The sequence below is a fragment of the Bos indicus genome, chromosome 13 (assembly GCF_029378745.1).
Source record: "Bos indicus isolate NIAB-ARS_2022 breed Sahiwal x Tharparkar chromosome 13, NIAB-ARS_B.indTharparkar_mat_pri_1.0, whole genome shotgun sequence".
Classification (NCBI taxonomy): Eukaryota; Metazoa; Chordata; class Mammalia; order Artiodactyla; family Bovidae; genus Bos; species Bos indicus.
Genome location: NC_091772.1, coordinates 21,681,037 through 21,702,720, shown reverse-complemented (window position 1 = coordinate 21,702,720; position 21,684 = coordinate 21,681,037). Strand labels below are relative to the sequence as shown.

Sequence of the window (21,684 nt, the reverse complement as noted above, 5' to 3'; positions counted from 1 at the left end):
CTCTTGAAGTTTGGCTGGTTAGTACTCCCTGACACAGAAAGTCCAATACACTTATAAGTATACACTAAAGAGAGAGAATTTCATTTAGTTTAGATTTGTGCTACTATGGTCACCAGTTTCAGATTTATGGGCAATTTATCCACTGTTGCTGAGTGTATATAATTAAAGCCTAATGTTTCCTTGATGCCTTCAATTAGAAGTGACAGCAATTGTTTTCTTGTCTATCAGGAAGAACATTTAGAACTGGACATGGAACAACAGACTCGTTCCAAATAGAGAAAGGAGTACGTCAAGGCTGTATATTGTTACCCTGCTTATTTAACTTATATGCGGAGTACATCATGAGAAATATTGGACTGGATGAAACACAAGCTGGAATCAAGATTGCCAGGAGAAATATCAATAACTTCAGGTATGCAGATGACACCACTGTTATGGCAGAAAGTGAAGATCTAAAGAGCCTCTTGATGAAAGTGAAAGAGGAGAGTGAGAAAGTTGTCTTAAAACTCAACATTCAGAAAACTAAGATTATGGCATCTGGTCCCATCACTTCATGGCAAAATGCTGCGGAAACAGTGGAAACAGTGACAGACTTTATTTTAGGGGGCTCCAAAATCACTGCAGATGGTGACTGTAGCCATGAAATTAAAAGACGCTTGCTCCTTAGAAGAAAAGTTATGACCAACCTAGACAGCATATTAAAAAGCAGAGACATTACTTTGCTGACAAAGGTCCGTCTAGTCAAAGCTATGATTTTTCCAGTAGTCATGTATGGGTGTGAGAGTTGGACTATAAAGAAAGCTGAGTGCTGAAGAATTCATGCTTTTGAACTGTGGTGTTGAAGAAGACTCTTGAGAATCCCTTGGACTGCAAGGAGATCAAGCAAGTCCATCCTAAAGGTAATCAGTCCTGAATATTCATTGGAAGGACTGATGCTGAAGCTGAAACTCCAATACTTTGGCCACTTGATGCGAAGAACTGATCATTTGAAAAGACCCTGATACTGGGAAAGATTGAAGGAGGAGAGAGGGATGACAGAGGATGAGGTGGTTGGATGGCATCACCGACTCAATGGACATGAGTTTGAGTAAATTCCAGGAGTTGGTGATGGACAGGGAGGCCTGGCGTGCTGCAGTCCATGGGGTCACAAAGAGTCAGACATGACTGAGCTACTGAACTGAACTGTTCATAAGTAGGCAAAGTGACAAAACATTCCAATTAATTTTTTATCAATGAAATAATTTTTTTGTATCTGACATAAGTACATAAGTAAGGAGATACCTTCTATCAAAGAAAAAGTAGATTTTGCTATAGTTATGAATAACTTTCATATTTTGTATCTACATCTGACATTCCATTTATATACTGAAAAGAATAACATTTTTGGCAATCAAAATATTACTAATCAGTAATTCTTTCAAATAGATAGAAGAGATTTCAACTTGAAAGTCAGTATATTGGAACACACATCAATAAAATTTATTTAAAAAATTAAAAACTCAGTGAGTTCTAAATCTCCATCTGAAACTAGGTACATTTTCAAACAGAACTTTATTCTACCCCAATCCACTGAAATAAGTCTAATTATAATTAAATGTGGATCAGGGCTTCTAGATTTCTTAATGGCTTCTATTTGATTATTAGGTCTGGACTTCACACCTTATCACGAAAGTTAATAGGTGTCCTTATGTGAAAAAAAATCATATAAATGAATAATTTACAAGTAGCTTCCAATGTGAATTTATTAGACCATAATGTCAAAAGTGTTACAGACTAGAGCTTTGTCCAAGATATAAAAGGTGCATTTAAACAGGTAAAATTACACTCAATCTACTGACCTATCTTAATTTTACAAATTTCAGACTTGACCATAATTTCAGAGTATATGGTTTGTCACTCAAGAATCATAGGTTCCTGATCCTCTCCTTCAATCTTAAAACCTTGGATTAAATTAAGCCTTACGATTAAATCAGACCAACTTTATAAGGCTTTGTATGGCCTTCTCGGGCTTCCATTGTGGCTCAGCTGGTTAAGAATCCGTCTGCAATGTGGAATACCTAGGTTCGATCCCTGGGTTGGGAAGATCCCCTGGAGAAGGAAAAGGCTACCCACTCTGGTATTCTGGCCTGGAGAATTCCATGGACTCTATAGTCCATGGGGTCACAAAGAGTTGGACACGATTGAGCGACTTTCATTCATTCATTCATTCATGGCCCTCTAAGGATTATAGTGGAGTTGCATGTTACTTCAGGGCTACATATTGAGGGGGGTAATTTAAAAATCATACTCAGTCAAAATATGCTTGGAATTCCCTTAGTTACAGCCCTCTCAGGAGTCTGACATTCTGTTCTTCCTTCAATATCAAAATGGGCTATGGAGTGTGAGGTTCTTGGTGATGAAGTTGTTGGCTTGCTTCTTTGAACCATATGATAATGAAAAATACCCACTGTGTCTTTAAACACTGGAGTCCCACTCAATGCAGCAAAGGTGCCTGCGTTAAGGGGTACAAAAGACCAAGATCAAAGGACAAAGATATATTCAAGTCACCCTGGTGCTATTCTTTAGAAGCAAAAGATTACTGACTGGTGAAAGGTGAGATCAGCTGCACAATTTAAATTTGTTCTCTCCAACTCCCTTTTTTCTCCCAAATATAGGCAATTTAATTTCTGAAAGCTCAATGAAAATATGAGAAGAATTTTCTTTTAAAAAATTAGATGTGCTTTTATTTGTTGTTGCTGTTGTTGTTTAGTCTCTCAGCCATATCTGGCTCTTTTGGGACTTCATGGTCTATAGCCCACTAGGCTCAGGTGTCCATGGGATTTCCCAGGCAAGAATACTGGAGTGGGTTGCATTTCCTACTCCAGCAGATGTGCGTTTATATCCTTAATTAATTTAGGTTGATAATATATTTCCTATTGTTAATGAATTACTGGCCAATATTTCTGACTTTATGTATTTTCAAAATTTTTGAAATGTATTACATGTGATTCTTCCTATTTCTCTTTTTGTTACTGCAAAGAAACCCAATTCATTTAGTGGAAAATAACAGGCAGTGCCAGAAGATGCTCAGGGAGATGCAGTAGAAATAATAGGTAAAAAAAAATAGAGAAGAGTTATTCAGAAACAACTCTCCCTCATCTCATATTTTTTCTTAAGTAAATATGTTATAGTATTCTTCTGTAGATCCATTAGGAGAGGTTTGCCTATTTTATTTATTCTTTTGATGGGTGGAATCATAGAATATATTTATTACCAAATTTTTACCAGTACCAGTCTTATGACTTTGACTGGAACTAAGTAATTATAAGGTGGAAAATTCTTTTAAAATGAGGCACCAAGAGACTAACTCCTCAGCGTTCAGAGTGCTTAATGATAGATGTTAACATTTTATGTGGGGCATCCCCATAATTCTTTCTACAGCCACGTGGTTGACACTGACAAAGCCAATGGGGAGAAATGGCCAAAGGGGGCAATTACAATTCCCAGTAAAGTGGAAATTTCTGGCCTCAATTATCTCACAGTTCAGTCCAGCCTGTATGTATTGGAATCCTTTATTAGGTCCAGTGCTGTGTAGGGTGCTGTAGGAGACATGAAAATGAGTATGATTAAGATTGCATTTCTACCTTTTAAAGAATTTATGTTCTTTTATGTCCCCTTTGTTGGTTCCTCCTTTATTCATCAACTTCATGTGGCAAAATTCAAATCACAGGAAAGAGTATATAATGAAAAGCAATACTCATTCTCCTCCTGTCCCTGTTCATGATCATTTCCCTGGAGACAAATACATTTATCAGTCATTTAGATATTTTCTCTGAGATATTCTCTGTCTAAACAAACATACATGCATACAAATACTTTAAATAATTTTATGTAATGGAAAATCAGCATCATACCTCATTATGCCAAGCCATAGGCTGGTTCCTGGGATGTCTTCTATTTTCAATTTATGTTCTCTACACAGCTGATCTCATTCAGTCCACTGAATTTAAATGCTATTTATATGATAATAGCTCTCCAATCTGAGCTTCTAGCCATAACCTTTTCCTGGAATTTTTGGCTCATATATCCCTACCCACCCAGTATTTCTACCTGGAAGTCTGACAGGCACCTTAAACTTAAAATCTTTATTTATTGAAGAGTTTACCCCAACCAAACTCTATATTTCTCCCTACCCTAGCCTCTATCTCGTATGCCATCTTGCCTATCTCAAAAAGTGAGCACCAGCATCCATCAAACTGGTCAAACAAAAATTTAGGAAGTATCCTGGATTCATATCATTTTCTTTGCCTTCATTTCTAATCCATTACAAAGTAATTTGTCTCCCTTTGAAATGCTCTTTCCTTTCACTTTGGTGTAGCTGGTTCCCAGCTGTTTTGTTGCTATTCAGTCACTAAATCGTGTCCGACTTCTTGTGACTCTATGGTCTGCAGCCCACCAAGCTCCTCTGTCCTTCACTATTTACTGGAGTTTGCTCAAATTCATGCCCATTGAGTCTGTGATCTGTCTAACCATCTCATCCTCTGCCGTGCCCTCCTCCTCCTGCCCTCAATCTTTCGCAGTTGTTTAGAGTTAAGTTTAACTGTCCCTTTTCCCAAGAAGCCTTACCTGGCCACTCAGTCCAGAACAAGGACCAGCTCTCTAAACTTGACAGACCACTCATCATCAACTGACTTTTTAATTTAATTATCAATTCATTCATTTTCTAGCTTAAGACACTACACTCTAAGCTCCATGACAACTTTGCCTTGATTGATGCATCACTAGGTTTCTAACTACTTCAGTGCTTAGACTAACAGTTGCTGTTCAGATCAATGTGGAAAGCAGTCAATATATTTTTAAGTAAATGAATGAGTAAATGGTACTTTAAGAGCCAAAATATACTGGCTTTGTCAAAATGTTTGTAACATCCATAACAGCGTATGGAAAAATTATAACGAACTTTTTGACCAACCCAACATTTTCAGTTAAAAACTAAACATTTGGAAGGTGATGGCTGATGAAACCAAGGTCTCTTCACAAAGACAATGGTTACTTAGCATGAAACCAACATGTACACTCCTGTTATTCTTATCAGTTTTGCTATATTTTACCTTCTGATATCCTATTTATTTCTTTTGGCCTAGCACTCACCACTACTAACTTTATTTCCTGCATATCTCTTTGCTTAAACTCTATCTTGCTTACTAAACATTTAAGCTCTATGAGAGAAGTAATTTTCTCTCAGTTACTATTGACTTCCTAATCTAGGATAGTAACTTAAACATGAGATACTAAATTTTTTTGTTGTTGAATAAGTGAAGATAAAAGGTATGGGTAAAAGTGGTTGATTCAGGTCCTCTCAGCTTTCAGTGAAGAAATAAAAATAATCTTATCTAGAAAAAATGACCACCTATCCCAAGAAAATTTTTTCAGTGGGCCATACTGAATGGCTTACAGCATCTTAGTTGCCAGACCAGAGATTGAACCCAGGCCCAAAGCAGAGAAAGCATTGAGTTTTAACCACTGGGGAATTCCTCTGAGAAAACATTTTTGATCATCGATCTCATTAAATGTTCCTATAACTCAAATTCCTTTAGACCTTGGATAAGCCATTATAAACATTTTGCCTTGGTTTTGGTTTGTTGAAAAATGGGAGTTAAAGGAAATAAACAAACCAATTAAAATTATCTTTTTAGAGGAAGGCCAACTTGAGAATTCAGTAATTGCCACCAACTGATTATCATTCAGGGATAAGAAAGCACAAAGGGAAAGGTAAGAAGCATGGAAGAAAAGAGTCTGAGAGGCAATTTTCATGCTCCTTAGGATAAGATGTTTCTTGTTTTATTGAATTTGTTAACAAAAGCTCTAAAGTCTAGGGAAATGCTACTGGGCAGCAAAAGTGAAGTTTTGATGCTCACAGGCCTAAGGAGAAATTAATAAAATGCAGTGGGGAAATTAAGTTGAACAAAAGTGCAATGAGCCATAGTTAAACCAATTAATTAAGCAGGTCTTGATATGTATATAACTGAGTTGCTGATGAATTAAAAATAAATCCAAGATTTTAAGCTAGTGTTTGGTATGCAACCAAACACCAAATGGTAACATGCAGAAAACTTGAAGTTTTCTTTAATACTCTTCTTTGACAAATTCCTTCCTCATTCATATGCATCATCACCTTTCTTTTTCCATTAATCTTAAAAAACCCCTATGCTTTCAATAATATATAAAAGTCATGCTTTGCTTGATTCTCTTCTGCATTCTTTTCATGTCAACTTCAAAACCATGTAATTTTCTTGTACCCTCAATTACAGAAATATTCATTTCCCACAGTATGTCAACTGTTTATCAAGAAGTGGTGAAGATTAAGTAGCTTAGTACACCTGTGGCCTGGTCTGTGTGAGGCAGAAGAGGTGAGATATCAAAATGGCAGGCTGGAGCCAACGCAACACTGTAAAGCAACTATCCTTCAATTAACAAACAAACAAACAAAAATCCCCAGAAGGCCAGAAGTCACAGAGATTGAGTTTCAAACTCATCACTGAAGAGCTCTGAGATCATATACGAGTGACTTAGTTCCTGGAAGCCTCAGTTTCCTCAACTACAAAAATGTTGTGTGAATTAAATATCTTTGGAAATTCCTTGGAACGATATATGTCAGAGAAACTTCTCAATAAAATGGGAGCATTAACAGTACAAAGAAGTTTGTCACTTGATGCGTTTTGATTGTCAAAATTGCTTGCTTGGAACCCTAAACATACATTTCCATCAAAAATGTTTTAAAAAATAATGAAATGGTTAGTGGAAGGTAGATTTCTAGACTAGTGTCCCAAACCTTCATTTATAATATCATTATTTCAGTTGAGAATTGTCCTAATAGTTCTCTAGGTGAGGTGGCTAGTTCATCCTGGTTTTCTGTCAATGTTCCTGGTTTCAGCACTGAATATCCCTCATCCTGTGAGACGTTTCATTCCCAAACTAACTCAAGATTCCATCATTTGGAACCTAACCATCAGTCATTCACTCATTCATGTTTCTGCAGTAGCAGGTACATCCTTAGGCTGTGGAGATATGGAGACAATTTACTTTTAATAAACTCAGAGCCTAGCAGACGAGACCAATAAGGGACAAACATCCATAAGCCCTGAGCAAGATGCTAAACATAGAGGTTGGTGCAGAATGCCAGGAACCACAGGCTTCCCGGGTGGCTCAATGGTGAGGAATCCTCCTGCCAATGCAGAAAACTCAGGAGATAAAGGTTTGATCCTTGGGTTGGGAAGCTCCCCTTGGAGAAGGAAATGTCAACCCACTCCAGTATTCTTGCCTGGGAAATCTCATGGACAGAGGAGTCTGGTGGGGGCGGGGGGGTGGGGGGCGGCCTACAGTCCATGGGATTGCAAAGAGTAGGACAGGATTGAACAACTGAGCACAGATGTACCCATGCCAGGAACCACAGCATTTGGGCACCTCACACAGACTCAGATGAAGGAAAGTTGGTGAACACTAAACTGGAACTTGAATTAAGTTTGCACCTCAAATCAAAACCTTCTACTTCATTCTTCTGGGCATTTTTCATGTTTTAGTTCAGTATTACTTAAATATACATATTAAAACGCCATATCTTTAGATTCATTTTGGTCATCATCTAAATGGATTTTGACTAACTTCTGATCTGCATGTAATTTGTATGCATTGTCAGCAATATCTGAATCTAAAGGATTATAAATCCTTAATTTTATAGCAGTTCTTCCCACTCTGGAGAGACAGCCAAGAATCTACTTTTAAGAACATGAATAGCCTACTTGATTTTGCATTATTAGCAATTCATTGCACAAAGGAAATTATTGGAACAACATGTTACATTGAAAATAAAGCAACAGTTACAGTAAATACTACTACTCTCTCTATGATATTATAGTGGTTGTCCTAAAGTCAGCAAGTTACACATGTTTCCAAAAGCTTGTTATCAAGGAATTGGAATTCTATTCTTTAAGCTTCATAACTTCTAAAGTCTTCCTGAACATGCCTCTATCATCACAGCAAAGGCTGCAGTAAGATGATAAGACACCGGCTTCTTATAAAACAGAAAGCTCTGGTGGAACATGTAGGAACCTGAAGACTCAGTTCTCCTCCTGGAGCAAGAAGCAGATTTTTCATGAACTCTGAAGGTGAGAGGGGACCTATTCTCAGACACACTGGAAGTTCCATGGTGGGCAGTGAAGTGAGTCACTTAGTCGTGTCTGACTCTTGCGGCCTCATAGACTGTAGCCCGCCCGACTCCTCTTCCTCTGTCCATGGAATTTTCTGGGCAAGAATACTGGAGTGGGTTGATCTATATGACCCACTGCTGCTCTCCCAGCACTTGGGACATAACCGATGCACAAAATGGTTGAGTAAGACATTTAAATGTCTTCACTCTGTATTTCCAACAAATGATCATCCAGTCTCTGAAAAACCCTACAGACTGAAAAATCCTCTTTGCATTCATGAAAATTGGTAAACCTCTTTGACACCAGCAGGTGATGCAGCTTAAGTTTCGAAGTCAGTTAGTTACAACCCAGGCCCAAACCACACATTGTATTTATGTAGCACAGATCAGTTAGGGTCATCACATTCCTCAGCCTCCGACTAGACCTCTAATCCTGGTTGGTAACCTCTGACATATTTATAGGAATTTGCTAAGACTGTTCATGTGATTAAACATAAAACATCCTTGTTACTGTGAAGATATGTCATATCATGATTTCTGAAGACTATGAACCAATAGCATCAATTTATAGATTCATCCATCACCATCATCAATCTTAAGCCCCATCGTGATTAGAAGTAGGTCAGATGATTATCGTATGGACTACAAAGATTCCTAGTCATTTTGAGCAAACATAGAAAAATATGACAATTCCCTCATCTGAGCATTTTGGTGTATTTTTTTTTAACACGTGTATATTTGTTCATGTATACCCAGTCAACACACCTTACACATTCAAAACTCAATGGAAGAGTACAAGCAACACGTCTTCACAAAGTTTTTAAATGTTTTGCATTATTCTCTTTTACCTTTGAAGTTTGCTACACCAACTGCAGTTGAAGCCAATCTGAGAGGATACACAGGGGCCGCAACCATTGAATTGGAGACACGCTAGGAAACAGGAGAGAATGGATGCATCAAGGCTAATTGGCAGCATGAAGAGGAGAGGGAAAAAAAAGATAACTCCACTAACATTGAAATCACCCACGCATCCCCATATATATGCAGGATCCAGAGACCCATGCATAAATAGACCAGATCATCAAACTTGCAAATTGTTTCCCCACCCAGTTTTGTTTCCATGTTAACTTACTAGGCAGTGGGGTCATCTCCACTGCTGAAATATTGGTGATTTTTGACATCTGTAGTTCCACTCGGTGGTATTCATAAATTGTTCTTCTTCGAACATCTGGAAAAACAAAAAATAGAAAAAAAATCCCCTTTCAACATTTTTTCACTTATAAAAAAACTGCACTTTAATAGTGAATGTAGAGTTACATGCTTTTCACGTGATGGGACTTTAAAATAAAAAATTTAAATAATCAAAGCCTGTAAAAAGATTGAGTATCAAAATCTGAAACTCCGTGACCATGTACCAGAAATCTTTTCATCAGGAAATTGAAAATGTTGATTAGGGTCTCAGATTTCTCACTTATTTAACAGGGTTCAAATCTATTTTCAAACCCAGTGTATACTTAAGATAATTTCTTGATAGATTTATACATTTTGAAAGAACTTGACATATGAAATCAAGAAGGTAAGATAATCCCACTTCTCTGAAGCTAAAGTGAGTCCTTTAGGAATGGGTAGCAATCAAAATTTTTTCATAGCATAAATACACCCGGTTTAGCTAGAATAAGAGTCTGTTTTAAAGGTTTAGGGTAAGTTTCTGTAATAAAATTGAAGACACAACTTAAATCATTAAATCAATATTGCTATTTATTAAATATACAGTGTCATATCCAATGAAGGCTAATAATTAACACTTATATTGCATGTAGGAATTTATAATAATTCATCAGCAAATCCAGCCATGTTCCTGAAGAATAGGTTAGATGAAAACTTTGAGAAGAACTTTAATAAGTAAAAATCAGATAAATACAAGCAAGTATATCTTATACCAAAACAAGACACTGATGATATGTATTCAAAATCTACTTTAAAAAAAGACCTGAGCCTTATACTTATTAGCTTGCCTGACTTTGGTAAGTATAAAGAGAAATGTAATATTATCAGCATTTTACCTAGCTCTTGGAATGGTTACAATAACAGGAATGCATTTCTTGATACTATGATACCTATCAGGAATTATTTGACAGGCTATAAATTATATTTAAAACATTGATTTTAGGAAGTCATATGTCATAGTGTTAACAAAAAAATTTATGCATTTGAACAGTCTGGTTCAAATCCTAGTGTTGCTACTAGGTATGTCATGACCTTGAGCTCTTGTTATCCTTTCTGTCCTTCACTTTTCTCATCTATAAAATAGAGATAATAGTACCTATATCACAGAGTTGTTTTGAGGATTAAGATGAGATAGTAAATGAAAGTTGCTTAGAATAATCCCTTTCACACAGTAGGTGTTCAGAAAATGTCAGACATAATTTTTGTCTAATTTCAATATGGCAACCATAGATCATACTGCATGTAATGATCTAATTCCTATAGATTTAGGCCCTGAAATTAGGCTTCTGGGATTTTGTCTCCCATTTTATATTAGGGAAGGTTAAATTTTGATTGAAGTCAACAGACCCAACAATGATGCCCTCTAGGACATGAAGCAGGAGTGTGGTAACTCAGAAGACAGAAAGCTGTCCGTTAGTAACCACGATCAGGAAATGTAGATATCCACACATCTGGGAGGGAAGTCAAATATTTACTCACAACCTACACACACTTCCTTTTCTCTCCACACATATTCTTTCACCCACTTCTGATTATTCTCCATGAAGTTCTACAGCAGAAGAGGAAGGGGAGGGAGTAGCCCAAAATGAACTCTGTGGGGACTGGGGATGCATATAGAGCCCTTCACTGAATACACCTTCAGGTTTCTCAGATTAGGAAAAACTGCTTAGAAATCCAATTCACATCTTTTTGGCATAAACAAAAGATGCATATATAATTTTCAAGTGAAATTTTATCCAACATTAGTGAAAATGCTAATTTCATGGTATTTAGTAAGGTGTCTTGATATACATGAATCATGTCTTCTCTCTCTCTTTTTAACTTTTAAGGCATATGAAACCATCACTCAGCTTCTGCCTAAATGGTATACATTCCTATATACTGGTTTCCTATACGTTTTGCTAAACAATTTAGCTCTCAGAAATAAATAAATAACATGGACTTGCCCTGGGATCACTGTGATGGGGCTTTATGAGCCTTCTTCATCCTAAAATTTGCATAGTATCTATCATATTAGTAGGTGCTTAAAATACTAGTTTTCTTTTAATTTCATACTGTACTTTGAAAAGCTCAAACAATGGGCATGACAGTGAAGCCTCTGGGAGTTTATTATTGATGAAGCAGATGGGGTAAGGGGAAGGAGTGACCTTTTTTGACCTTTTTCTATCACCTGCTCAGACACCTCCAACAATTGGGAGGAGATGAATTTAACAAAACCAAAATCAATAAGAATGAGTTTTGTTTGATGACCTGCCAATTAATGACAGCTTCCAAATGGTCATTTCTGTTGTATTTCAGACATCTCCCTGTCAAAAACAAGTAATTAGGAATGTATTTACTGGTAGCTCCTGCCAGTGCTAGAAACTTTCATTTGATTCCAGAAATGTATTTCACTCATGTGTCTTCTTAGGAAGCTAGCCAAAATAATGGTGAACCAAACATTCTGTCTTGTTGTGATGCAGCTTCAACTGTTTTATTACATCTTTACAAAACCAAGATCAACTATAATACCCATGAAGGGCTTTAAATTTTTTTAAATGAAATGAAATAAATCTCTCAGCAGCTAACACATAGAGAATAAAATTCAATAATCAAAATCTTAAGGCAATATGATTCAAAGCATAACCATCAAATTACACTTTTTTAGATATTTTAAACAATATCAGCGGGAGGGACTGAGTGATCATATGGAAGCACCAGGAATTCTCTCCAATCAATATCCATTCTAGCTCAAATGGAAACAGTTTAATGAGTACCCTGTGGCATGATTAGCGATGATCTAGTTTATTTGTCTGCTTGAAAACTAACATTCACAGAGAGAATGTATGAGTTATTTCCTAAATTTCCTAAATTGTCTGATTCTTACATTTATATAAATATTTTAATATCTTGTCTGAATTGTCAAGTAAATGATTAGCTAACACGTTCTTATCTATGTGTTGCAATGCTTAATGACTGGTCCCTGAAGATTATTTATTTTCTTTTCTAGTCCCAACTGGGCCTAGCACACAGCACCATTTTGTGAGAGTACTCTTTAATGTAAATATCATATATTGCAAAACTCAATGACAAGTTCATTCCCAGCATTAAGACTCGGAAAAAAAAGACTCTTGAGTGAAAAAGTGCACTATTACAGAAGTCATAAGCTTCCCACACAAAAATCCAATACATGAAAAGAATTAGCCGGTTGGAGCTGTGAAATAAAGCATCTACAATAGAAGATACTTCTGCCTCAAACATTTACAAATATTTATTTATTCTTATTTATTTAACTGCACTAGGTCTTAGCTGTGGCATGTGAATACTTCGTTGCAGCATATGGATCCAGTTCCCTGACCAGAGATCGAACTCAGGCCCCTGGCACTGGGAGCACAGAGTCCTAGTCACTGGATCACCAGGGAAATCCCTGCCTCAAATGGTTTAAAATTCTCTCTATAGTTCTAATCCTATTAAACAATAATATAAGTTAGCACTGAACAAGGCAACATAAAATTTAGGTGACCATGAGGTGCTAATCTGAACCTCTCAGATTTTCCTCTCATTATTCTTTTGTGTTCATAAAAATTCTAAAAAAAATTTCAATTATGTCAAAATTAATCAGTGATTTCTAATATCTAAAAAATTCTTGTTTTTTGCTTCTTTTGAAAAATCAAGATCAATCAAATAGGGTATGGGAGAACCATATGTATTAAAGCAATAAAATATCACTTTGCATAATGCTTTCTATCTTTGAAGAGTTTTATGAGCGGTGACTTGATGGGGAAAATGTCATGATTTCTATTTCTGCTTCCTTTTGTTGAGCCTGGAGTGAGCTAGTATGTACTTGACAACGGAGTGCCTAATGAAGCTGTGCAGTAAAGAGAAGCAATTTTATCTTCTGTAAAAATGAATAATTTTGAAGTGTTTTTCATTTTGAGGAGAGACAAGGTAAGATGACACAATTTACTGAAGGGTTTGTAGATCGATCTGTCATTAAATGAATGAGAAAAGTCCTGATAACTTTGAAAATAATAGATGAGGTTCAGGTCTTCTGAAAAAGCTTTAATTGCAGTGTATAAAAATTAAGGAAAAATATTGTCAACATGTTCTTTCATTTTAGTTACTAAGTAATTATAATAGATGTGTCCTACTACCAAATCCAAAATTATACACATTTTTTTATGGGCAAAATCAGTTAAAGCAGAATGCTTAAATTTGAAAATGTAATACTGAATCATTTCTAAAATCCTAAAGCCTTTCAAAAGGCAAAGAAGAAGTAAAAAGTAGGTTAATATAAATATTATACTTGAAATTTAATATTTTATTTCAACACATACATATGGTTCATTGTCATTCTATTCAATATGGTAACCATGAGTCATACATAACTCTTACAATTGAAATTAATTTAATCCAATTAAAAATTCAATTCCCCAGTCACATTTCAAGTGCATGGTAGTCACGTATGGCTAGTAAGTCCATACTGGACAATTCAGGTTTAAAACATTTCAACAGCACAGAAAGTTCTATTGAATAGTATTGGTCTATGCTGTTATTATTATTATTATTTTTTAGAATTAAAGCTTAAGGTATTTTGTATAATAAAAGTGCATCTCTGTTTCTGTTTAAGTTACATTTTTTTTTAGTCTGTGCACATCATTTTGATCAAGCTCTTTGAAAAATTGCTGCCTATTCTGTAATTTCATAAGGAAACCATGTATGGTAAACTATATACAGTGCTAAAGAGTTCCCTAAATCTCTAAGTATTTTTAAAATACATTTGCTTCCCAAATTATTTTTGAAAATGCTATTTCTCATTGAGCTGTGAATAATAATAACCAACAAAGTGAAGGCACAAACAGTGTCAGTATATTTAAAATAGTACATGCCGATGAGAAAGGGACTGGTGTTACGAAAGAGCCAGTTAATGTATGTTGGTGGGAAGAAAAAAGTGGAGTATTCTAAGGGATTGAGAAATTGTCATTATTTTAACTTGTAGTAGAACAATTTCAAGTTAGGTCAGCTGCTTTCCAGATTAGTTTCTAGTACAGGAATTCTACATGCAGTTGTAACTTTGACGTTACTGAAATGACATAGCTTTGAATTTCCAAATAAGCCAACCATGGAGACACGAGTGGACTTTCAGCATTTCTTGCTGGAAATGTTATGCTCATTAAGCTCAGAAGGTGAAGGAAAAGGTGAGGGATGATGGGGAAAGTCAGCACTCTGGAGACTGAAATTCAAAATGTTAAATGGGAGGAGAGAAACAAACAAGTATGAACGGTATCAGTGAGCACTGTCCATTTATCCAAGACCTCTACGTACTGTGTGAAAGGATCTGGAGGGACATAAGCTGAGACTGAGAAACAATTATTCAGTAGAGCTACTTAGCAAGAACGTATGGCAATTATACATGATCTATGAATAGATGACAATGTTAGAACTTTCTGGTAATCACAAGAATATTAGAGCAACAATGAAATACCATGTTCTGCATATCAAATCTGTGAAGTTTAAAAAATGATAATATTGTCTGAGAGCATTTGGGGAAAAAGGGTATGTAATATGATGCTGCCAGGGGAGTAAATTGTTATAGCCTTTATAGAAAACAATTTGTCAATGTACATAAAAATCCATTAACATTTAAGGGTTGCATATTCACTTTTTATGAATTAGATATGTGTAAACATTTAAAAAGAGGATGTTCAGTACTGTTGTTTTACTGATAATTAACATGAAAAGCAACCTACATGACAAACCAGTACAGAAACAAATTATATAAATTATGAAACAAAGGAATTTGTTGCAGCTATTGATGACCACATTTAGACAGGTATTTAGCAGTGTAGAAAAAAAAAATGTTGTATATAAGAAAAACAGGCGCTAAACGAATTTACAGGATAATACCAATTTTCTTCCTGTGTGTGTTTGTATACACTATAAACAAAATACTGGATGACGATACAAGGAAATATTGATTGTTATCTCTCTGTAGTAGATTTATGGGCACTTTAATTTCCTTCTTTGGGTTTTCTATTGTTTTAAAAATTCCCTTGAATTAATATGGACTGTGCTCATAATCCTAAGTATGTTTTTACCTCATATTTCTATAATTTATAAACAAGTTCCCTACATGTAGACCTATTTTTCACATCTGTTCCTTTGGGGACTGAACTGACTTATCTCTGTGGCTTTTGTTCTAAGTTCTATAAAATATTTTATGAAAAACAGAAGGTAATGCAGACATATACAACCAACAGACAATACAATAGGTTAACAAACAAATGATGTCATAATCAGAAAGAATGAGTTTCAGAGAGAGTGTCAAAGTGTCCTTGAGTGGAAATTCCCTGTGGCCTCACTCTCCAGGGCACTGGGTCTGGGTATGGACACCTCAGTCAGCACTACTGTCTTTTTAAAGTAGCAACGTTGATTCTGATGAATAAACATACATGCAAATACAAATACAGTGTTCCTTTGTGCCAGGTACCACATGCTATACACACATTGTATCTTTAGATACCAAGATGGTCATTTTGCACATAAAGAAAGTTATAGAAATTAAATAAAATGTTCAAGGTCTCATAACCAGTATTCACATGACAATATCCCTTAAACTTTCTGGACTATTAACTAGCTTTTATCTTTTACTTTTTTCAAATATAAGGATTAATTTCATCATAGACATTTTTCATTTTTTTTTTTGAAGGAGGAAAGGAATTTCCCTTGTAACCTCAGAACTGTTTACTAACTTACTAACAATGCCTGAATTCCCTTTGATATTTTAAACTATCAGACCACCTAATCTTTTTTGAAAGGTAAAGTCTATTTTAATAAGCCCTGGTGAAAGCAATAAGGAAAACATTTATTATTTGGATGCCTTTAAAAACTGAAAAAAATTGTTTTGTTGTCGATGTTATGATGAAAGGGAGGTGAATCTTCATAATAAACAAATTCCATTTGCCTTATACCTTTTTGAGTGCTTTACCAAACCTTTACCAAATCTGATAAGAATGGTATACTAATTGTGGGTCCACTGGGAAGAATTATTCTCATGGTTGTCATACTTTCCCGTGTTGTCATGGCTAGATTAAGCGAAGGATCTACAGTCTATAACCCAGGTAACCAAAATGATTGTGTGTTAGTTAGTTGCTCAGTCGTGTCCAACTCTTTGCAACCTCATAGACTGTAGCCCACCAGGCCCCTCTGTCCATGGGATTCTCCAGGCAAGAACATTGGAGTGGGCTGCCATTTCTTTCTCCAAAAGGAACTATAGAAAGAGAGAAAGTAAAGTCACTCAGTCCTGTCTGACTCTGCGACCCCATGGACTGTAGCCGACCAGGCTCCTCCATCCATGGCATTTTCCAGGCAGGAGTACTGGAGTGGGTTGCCATTTCCTTCTCCAACCAAAATGATTAAAAGAATAGAAAATCGATCTTATGAGAATGAGATCCTGTATAATATTGCACCTTGGAATACAGAAGAAATAAAACCACCCATTACTGAAGATAATGATCAGTTTTCCCTAAATTCACTCAGGAGAAGAAAAAGGGGTAACAGAGATAGAAGATTTAAATTCCCTATAAGGATGACTCCTAATAAGCAAGGTTGCTAAGTAAGGGAACAGAATCTTGAAAAGAACTTAAATATTTATCTAAATTCTGATTGTGCAAGTAAGTAGCATATTGATCTCTAGGAATCATCTAATTCCTCAAAAAAATATTACTTGTGTAACTTGTATTACGGTATTCTTGGGTTAGCCTAATCTCTGGCATAAATAAGTAAGCTGTTTTTTTTTTCCCCCTGACTGAGAATACAATGCAACCAAGCAACCATGTCTTTTACATTGAACTTCCTAACACATACTGTTACACTTTATAAACGTGGGAACAGATTTTCAAGGAGATTAAAATTTCTCTGTTTCTCCAAAGACTTTTAAGTAGAACACATCAATTCCAATGTTCTTGCTAAAATATGGTCCCATCTAACGGCAGGGATGAGTGGACTGGAAACTCAGGACTTCTGTTCCTTCTTGGCAAATTTTCTCAAGATGACACTGAGGTTAACAGGAAATGTGAACATCACTCTTGCGCAAAGCCTGCCTGAGAGAAGCTTCTCCCTGAACTCAAAGCTTGAGTACTTCCTTTAGATGAATGCTGAGTCCCAAACTTCAGATGTAATCTGTTCTCAAAATTTATATTAACGTTGCCAATTTATTCAATGAAATTTATACTTAAGAAGGATATTTTCCCCTCCAAACATAAGGGTCACCCTATTACAATGTCACAAGGGATGCAAAAATTGCATTTAGGGATGATGCTGTCTGAGGACAATTTTGTCATCTGTCAGTTCTGACAGTTTTGTTTTCAATTTGGTCCTTTTCCCATATATTTTTTAAGTTGATATGTCATATTTTCACTTTTATTCAATTCAATAAATTTTCTATTCCTTCTTCTTATTTATTTATTTATTTTTTGCCTCACCTTATGTGGGATCTTCAGAGAAGACAATGGCACCCCACTCCAGTACTCTTGCCTGGAAAATCCCATGGATGGAGGAGCCTGGTAGGCTGCAGTCCATGGGGTCGCTAAGAGTCGGACTTGAGCGACTTCACTTTCATTTTTCACTTTCATGCATTGGAGAAGGAAATGGCAACCCACTCCAGTGTTCTTGCCTGGAGAATCCCAGGGACAGAGGAGCCCAGTGGGCTGCTGTCTCTGGGGTCACACAGAGTCGGACACGACTGAAGTGACTTAGCAGCAGCAGTATGCGGGATCTTGGTTCCCTAACCAGGGACTGAACTTGTGCTCCCTGCAGTGGAAGTGGGGAGTTGTAACCACTGGACTGCCAGGGAAGTCCCCTCTGATACAATAATTGAATATTAAAATACATTTGCAAAAAAAAAAAAAATTCCTTTACTTTGGTGGATCTTCTTCTTCAAACAATAATATATCAGAATATCAATGTGTACCAGGATGGCTTTTGAGGAAGCTGCAAATAAAATTCTTTCTGGGATGAAAGAAGCCACAAATAAAACTAGCGATCCTTTTACTTGAGTGATAATTGGCTCAGGTCATGCTTGACTGAAAACCTCTGAAAGGAAAAATGTGAGAACATTCTTCCTCACACAGGAATCAACTTGGCCTCTTCCAGGGCTCAGCCTCTTGTCTAAGAGTTCTGTCAGGATGCCTTTATGTTGCCTGCACATAAGGATATGTCTCTGCTCTGTTCACAGTACAGGTTTGCTTCTGGAAAATCTGCCTTGATTTAACAGTTGGCTGGAATATTACCTCCCACAAATTCTCAGTGAACAAGGAGAAACAGCCATGGAAGATTCACTGTCTTCACCAAACAGAACTGCCACAAATGAATGTCATTCTAAACTGTAATTATAAGATAACCCCTATAATGTTTCCAGCCAATCCACTGCTCTGAAAAGTCTAATTTGCACTGCATTTACTTTCTATATTTGAGAGATGACATAATTAAACAGATGTAGCACAAGTCTAGAACAAACAGCATACGCATGTGATAAATCAAGTCTACCGCTATAAGGAAATAAAAGAGGAACAAGACCTTTGAACAAAAGGGAAAGGAATGATCTAATCTTGAGACGTATTATATTGTAACCTCTTGCTTTACATGAATACATCCAGGACACAAATAATAATCACCTTTGGTACTACCATACCCAAGCAACCTTTAGGGCTATTCTTGAAATAGAGGGAGGTTTCTGAAAACAGAAGCTTTCAAGAAATGGCTATTTACATGATCAGAACTACTACAAATAGCAGTTACATTTTTGATTTTTAATATGATGACCAGCTGCCCAAGTAACATATATGTTTTTATTCTAAAAATATAAACTGCACTAGAAAGGCAAAAGTGATTTAAACCAAAAAATAAAATATATTATGTGATAGGTATGGCTCTGTCAATATTTTTTAACCTCAATTTCTATACTTTTAAAAATAAATCTTCCTTTAGACTCTCAAATAATTTTATAAGAATGTTTTAAATATAGAATGGCACAAAGCTGTTCTTTTGCTGAGAAATTTATGTAAACTAAACAGTCACACAACTATCAGTCAAATAACTTGTCACTCTTTTAAGCTCTTCTTCCTATTAATAAAAGAAATATATCTGCACAACCAAACTATTCCAAAGAATCCAAGCTGTCTTGGCTTGGCTATTTAATTTCACTCCTCCTAAATTATTAGTTCAACACTACCAGAGAGATAGCAAATGCCAATTAGACTTATAAGCCAAACAATATAATTAAGAAGCAGCAATTAGCCTAAATCAACCTCCTTTCAATTTACCCCTACAGCACTCAGACTCTGAGATTACCCTTCTTCTACATACTGGGAATTTGTTGGATCCTGTGGACAACGACAAATGCATCTGACAGGCCCACTTTCACTGGGTGATTGGTCGAACTTATCTGTGTGACCAAGACAGGAATCTGGAAAAGAAAAAGCATATTGTTATGAGTTAGATTTGAATTTCATTCAGGGGTAGGGGTGGGGAATGTCATCATTCTGTTTAATGGATAAAATTAGATGATGGAGATGAAGGGACAGAGAGAGCAGGAAATAGTAAAGAAAAAAGACATAAATATCTGAAAATAACATCTGTTTAGAGCTATTTGATGGGTTAAAGTGACAAGAGGGTTCCTAGTCCTACAGATGGGGCTATTTGATGATGAAAGTAACAGATTCTCCGAGAATCAAATGGATGTTGAATGCTGAAAATTTATCACACATACTGGCACACCATGAATGCATGTAGTGCTGGCTATCATTTCAGAAACACAGATTTTTTTTGGTTTCATTTGTTTTCCCTAAAGACTGTATTATATATTCATTTTCATAGTTGAAAAAAATCCTTGTTTTCAAGTGGCCTTGTAGATATAAAATGTAGAGAAAGATAATAGTGTGCTCTTAACTACATATTATTAACATACATTTGATTATTACATTGATTAAAATTAATATTAATAGATAAATTAAAACTAATATTAATATAGTTGATTAATATACAGTGAGATTTGGCAATTGTTTGTTAATGGATGTCAAACTTCACTATCCTCGGTAAAACTCATATGGAAAACACATTATTATGGGTCAGTTTAAGGTCATATCTCCTAAATTTAAATCTCAATAGAACCAAAATCTGAATATTATAGACATCTATAATGCATTCATTTTTAAAAATTAGGACACACTGAGAATATACTAAACATGATACAACAGTAGTAAGACAAATTCTTACTACTAGTCATTTTTTCTAGATTAAGAAAAGAATCATTAGAGGTATGATTACTATTTTTACTACCAGTTTTATAGAGAAAAAAAGGGGAATGAATAATTCTATTCACCATTACAATGAAAAGAATAAAATACTTAGGAATATATCCACCTAAAGAAACAAAAGACCTATATATAGAAAACTATAAAACACTGGTGAAAGAAATCAAAAAGGACACTAATAGATGGGAGAAATATACCATGTTCATGGATCAGAAGAATCAATATAGTGAAAATGAGTATACTACCCAAAGCAATCTATAGATACAATGCAATCCCTATAAAGCTACCAATGGTATTTTTCAGAGAACTAGAACAAATAATTTCACAATTTGTATGGAAATACAAAAAACCTTGACTAGCCAAAGCAATCTTGAGAAAGAAGAATGGAACTGGAGGAATCAACCTGCCTGACTTCAGGCTCTACTATAAAGCCACGGTCATCAAGACAGTATGGTACTGGCACAAAGACAGAAATATAGATCAATGGAACAAAATAGAAAGCCCAGAGATAAATCCACGCACCTATGGACACCTTATCTTTGACAAAGGAGGCAAGAATATACAATGGAGAAAAGACAATCTCTTTAACAAGTGGTACTGGGAAAACTGGTCAACCACTTGTAAAAGAATGAAACTAGAACACTTTCTTACACCATACACAAAAATAAACTCAAAATGGATTAAAGATCTAAATGTAAGACAAGAAACTATAAAACTCCTAGAGGAGAACATAGGCAAAAACACTCTCCAACATGATCCTCTATGACCCACCTCCCAGAATATTGGAAATAAAAGCAAAAATAAACAAATGGGACCTAATTAAAATTAAAAGCTTCTGCACAACAACGGAAACTATAAGCAAGGTGAAAAGACAGCTTTCAGAATGGGAGAAAAGAATAGCAAATGAAGCAACTGACAAAAAATTAATCTCAAAAATATACAAGCAACTCCTGCAGCTCAATTCCAGAAAAATAAATGACC

The 21,684-nt window shown here is 35.7% G+C and overlaps 1 protein-coding gene across 3 annotated transcripts in view; it reads right to left on the bottom strand.

Annotated features, from left to right (window-relative positions):
• PLXDC2 (plexin domain containing 2) overlaps positions 1-21,684 on the bottom strand; it is a 425,380-nt gene that overhangs the window by 94,203 nt on the left and 309,493 nt on the right. For all 3 annotated transcript variants that reach the window (XM_019973017.2, XM_019973018.2, XM_070800805.1), the window contains exons 7-9: positions 19,757-19,856; positions 9,318-9,413; positions 9,034-9,115 (exon numbers count right to left, since the gene is read on the bottom strand). In XM_019973017.2, coding sequence (XP_019828576.1) covers positions 9,034-9,115; positions 9,318-9,413; positions 19,757-19,856 — 278 coding nt within the window. The remainder of the gene's footprint in view (positions 1-9,033; positions 9,116-9,317; positions 9,414-19,756; positions 19,857-21,684) is intronic.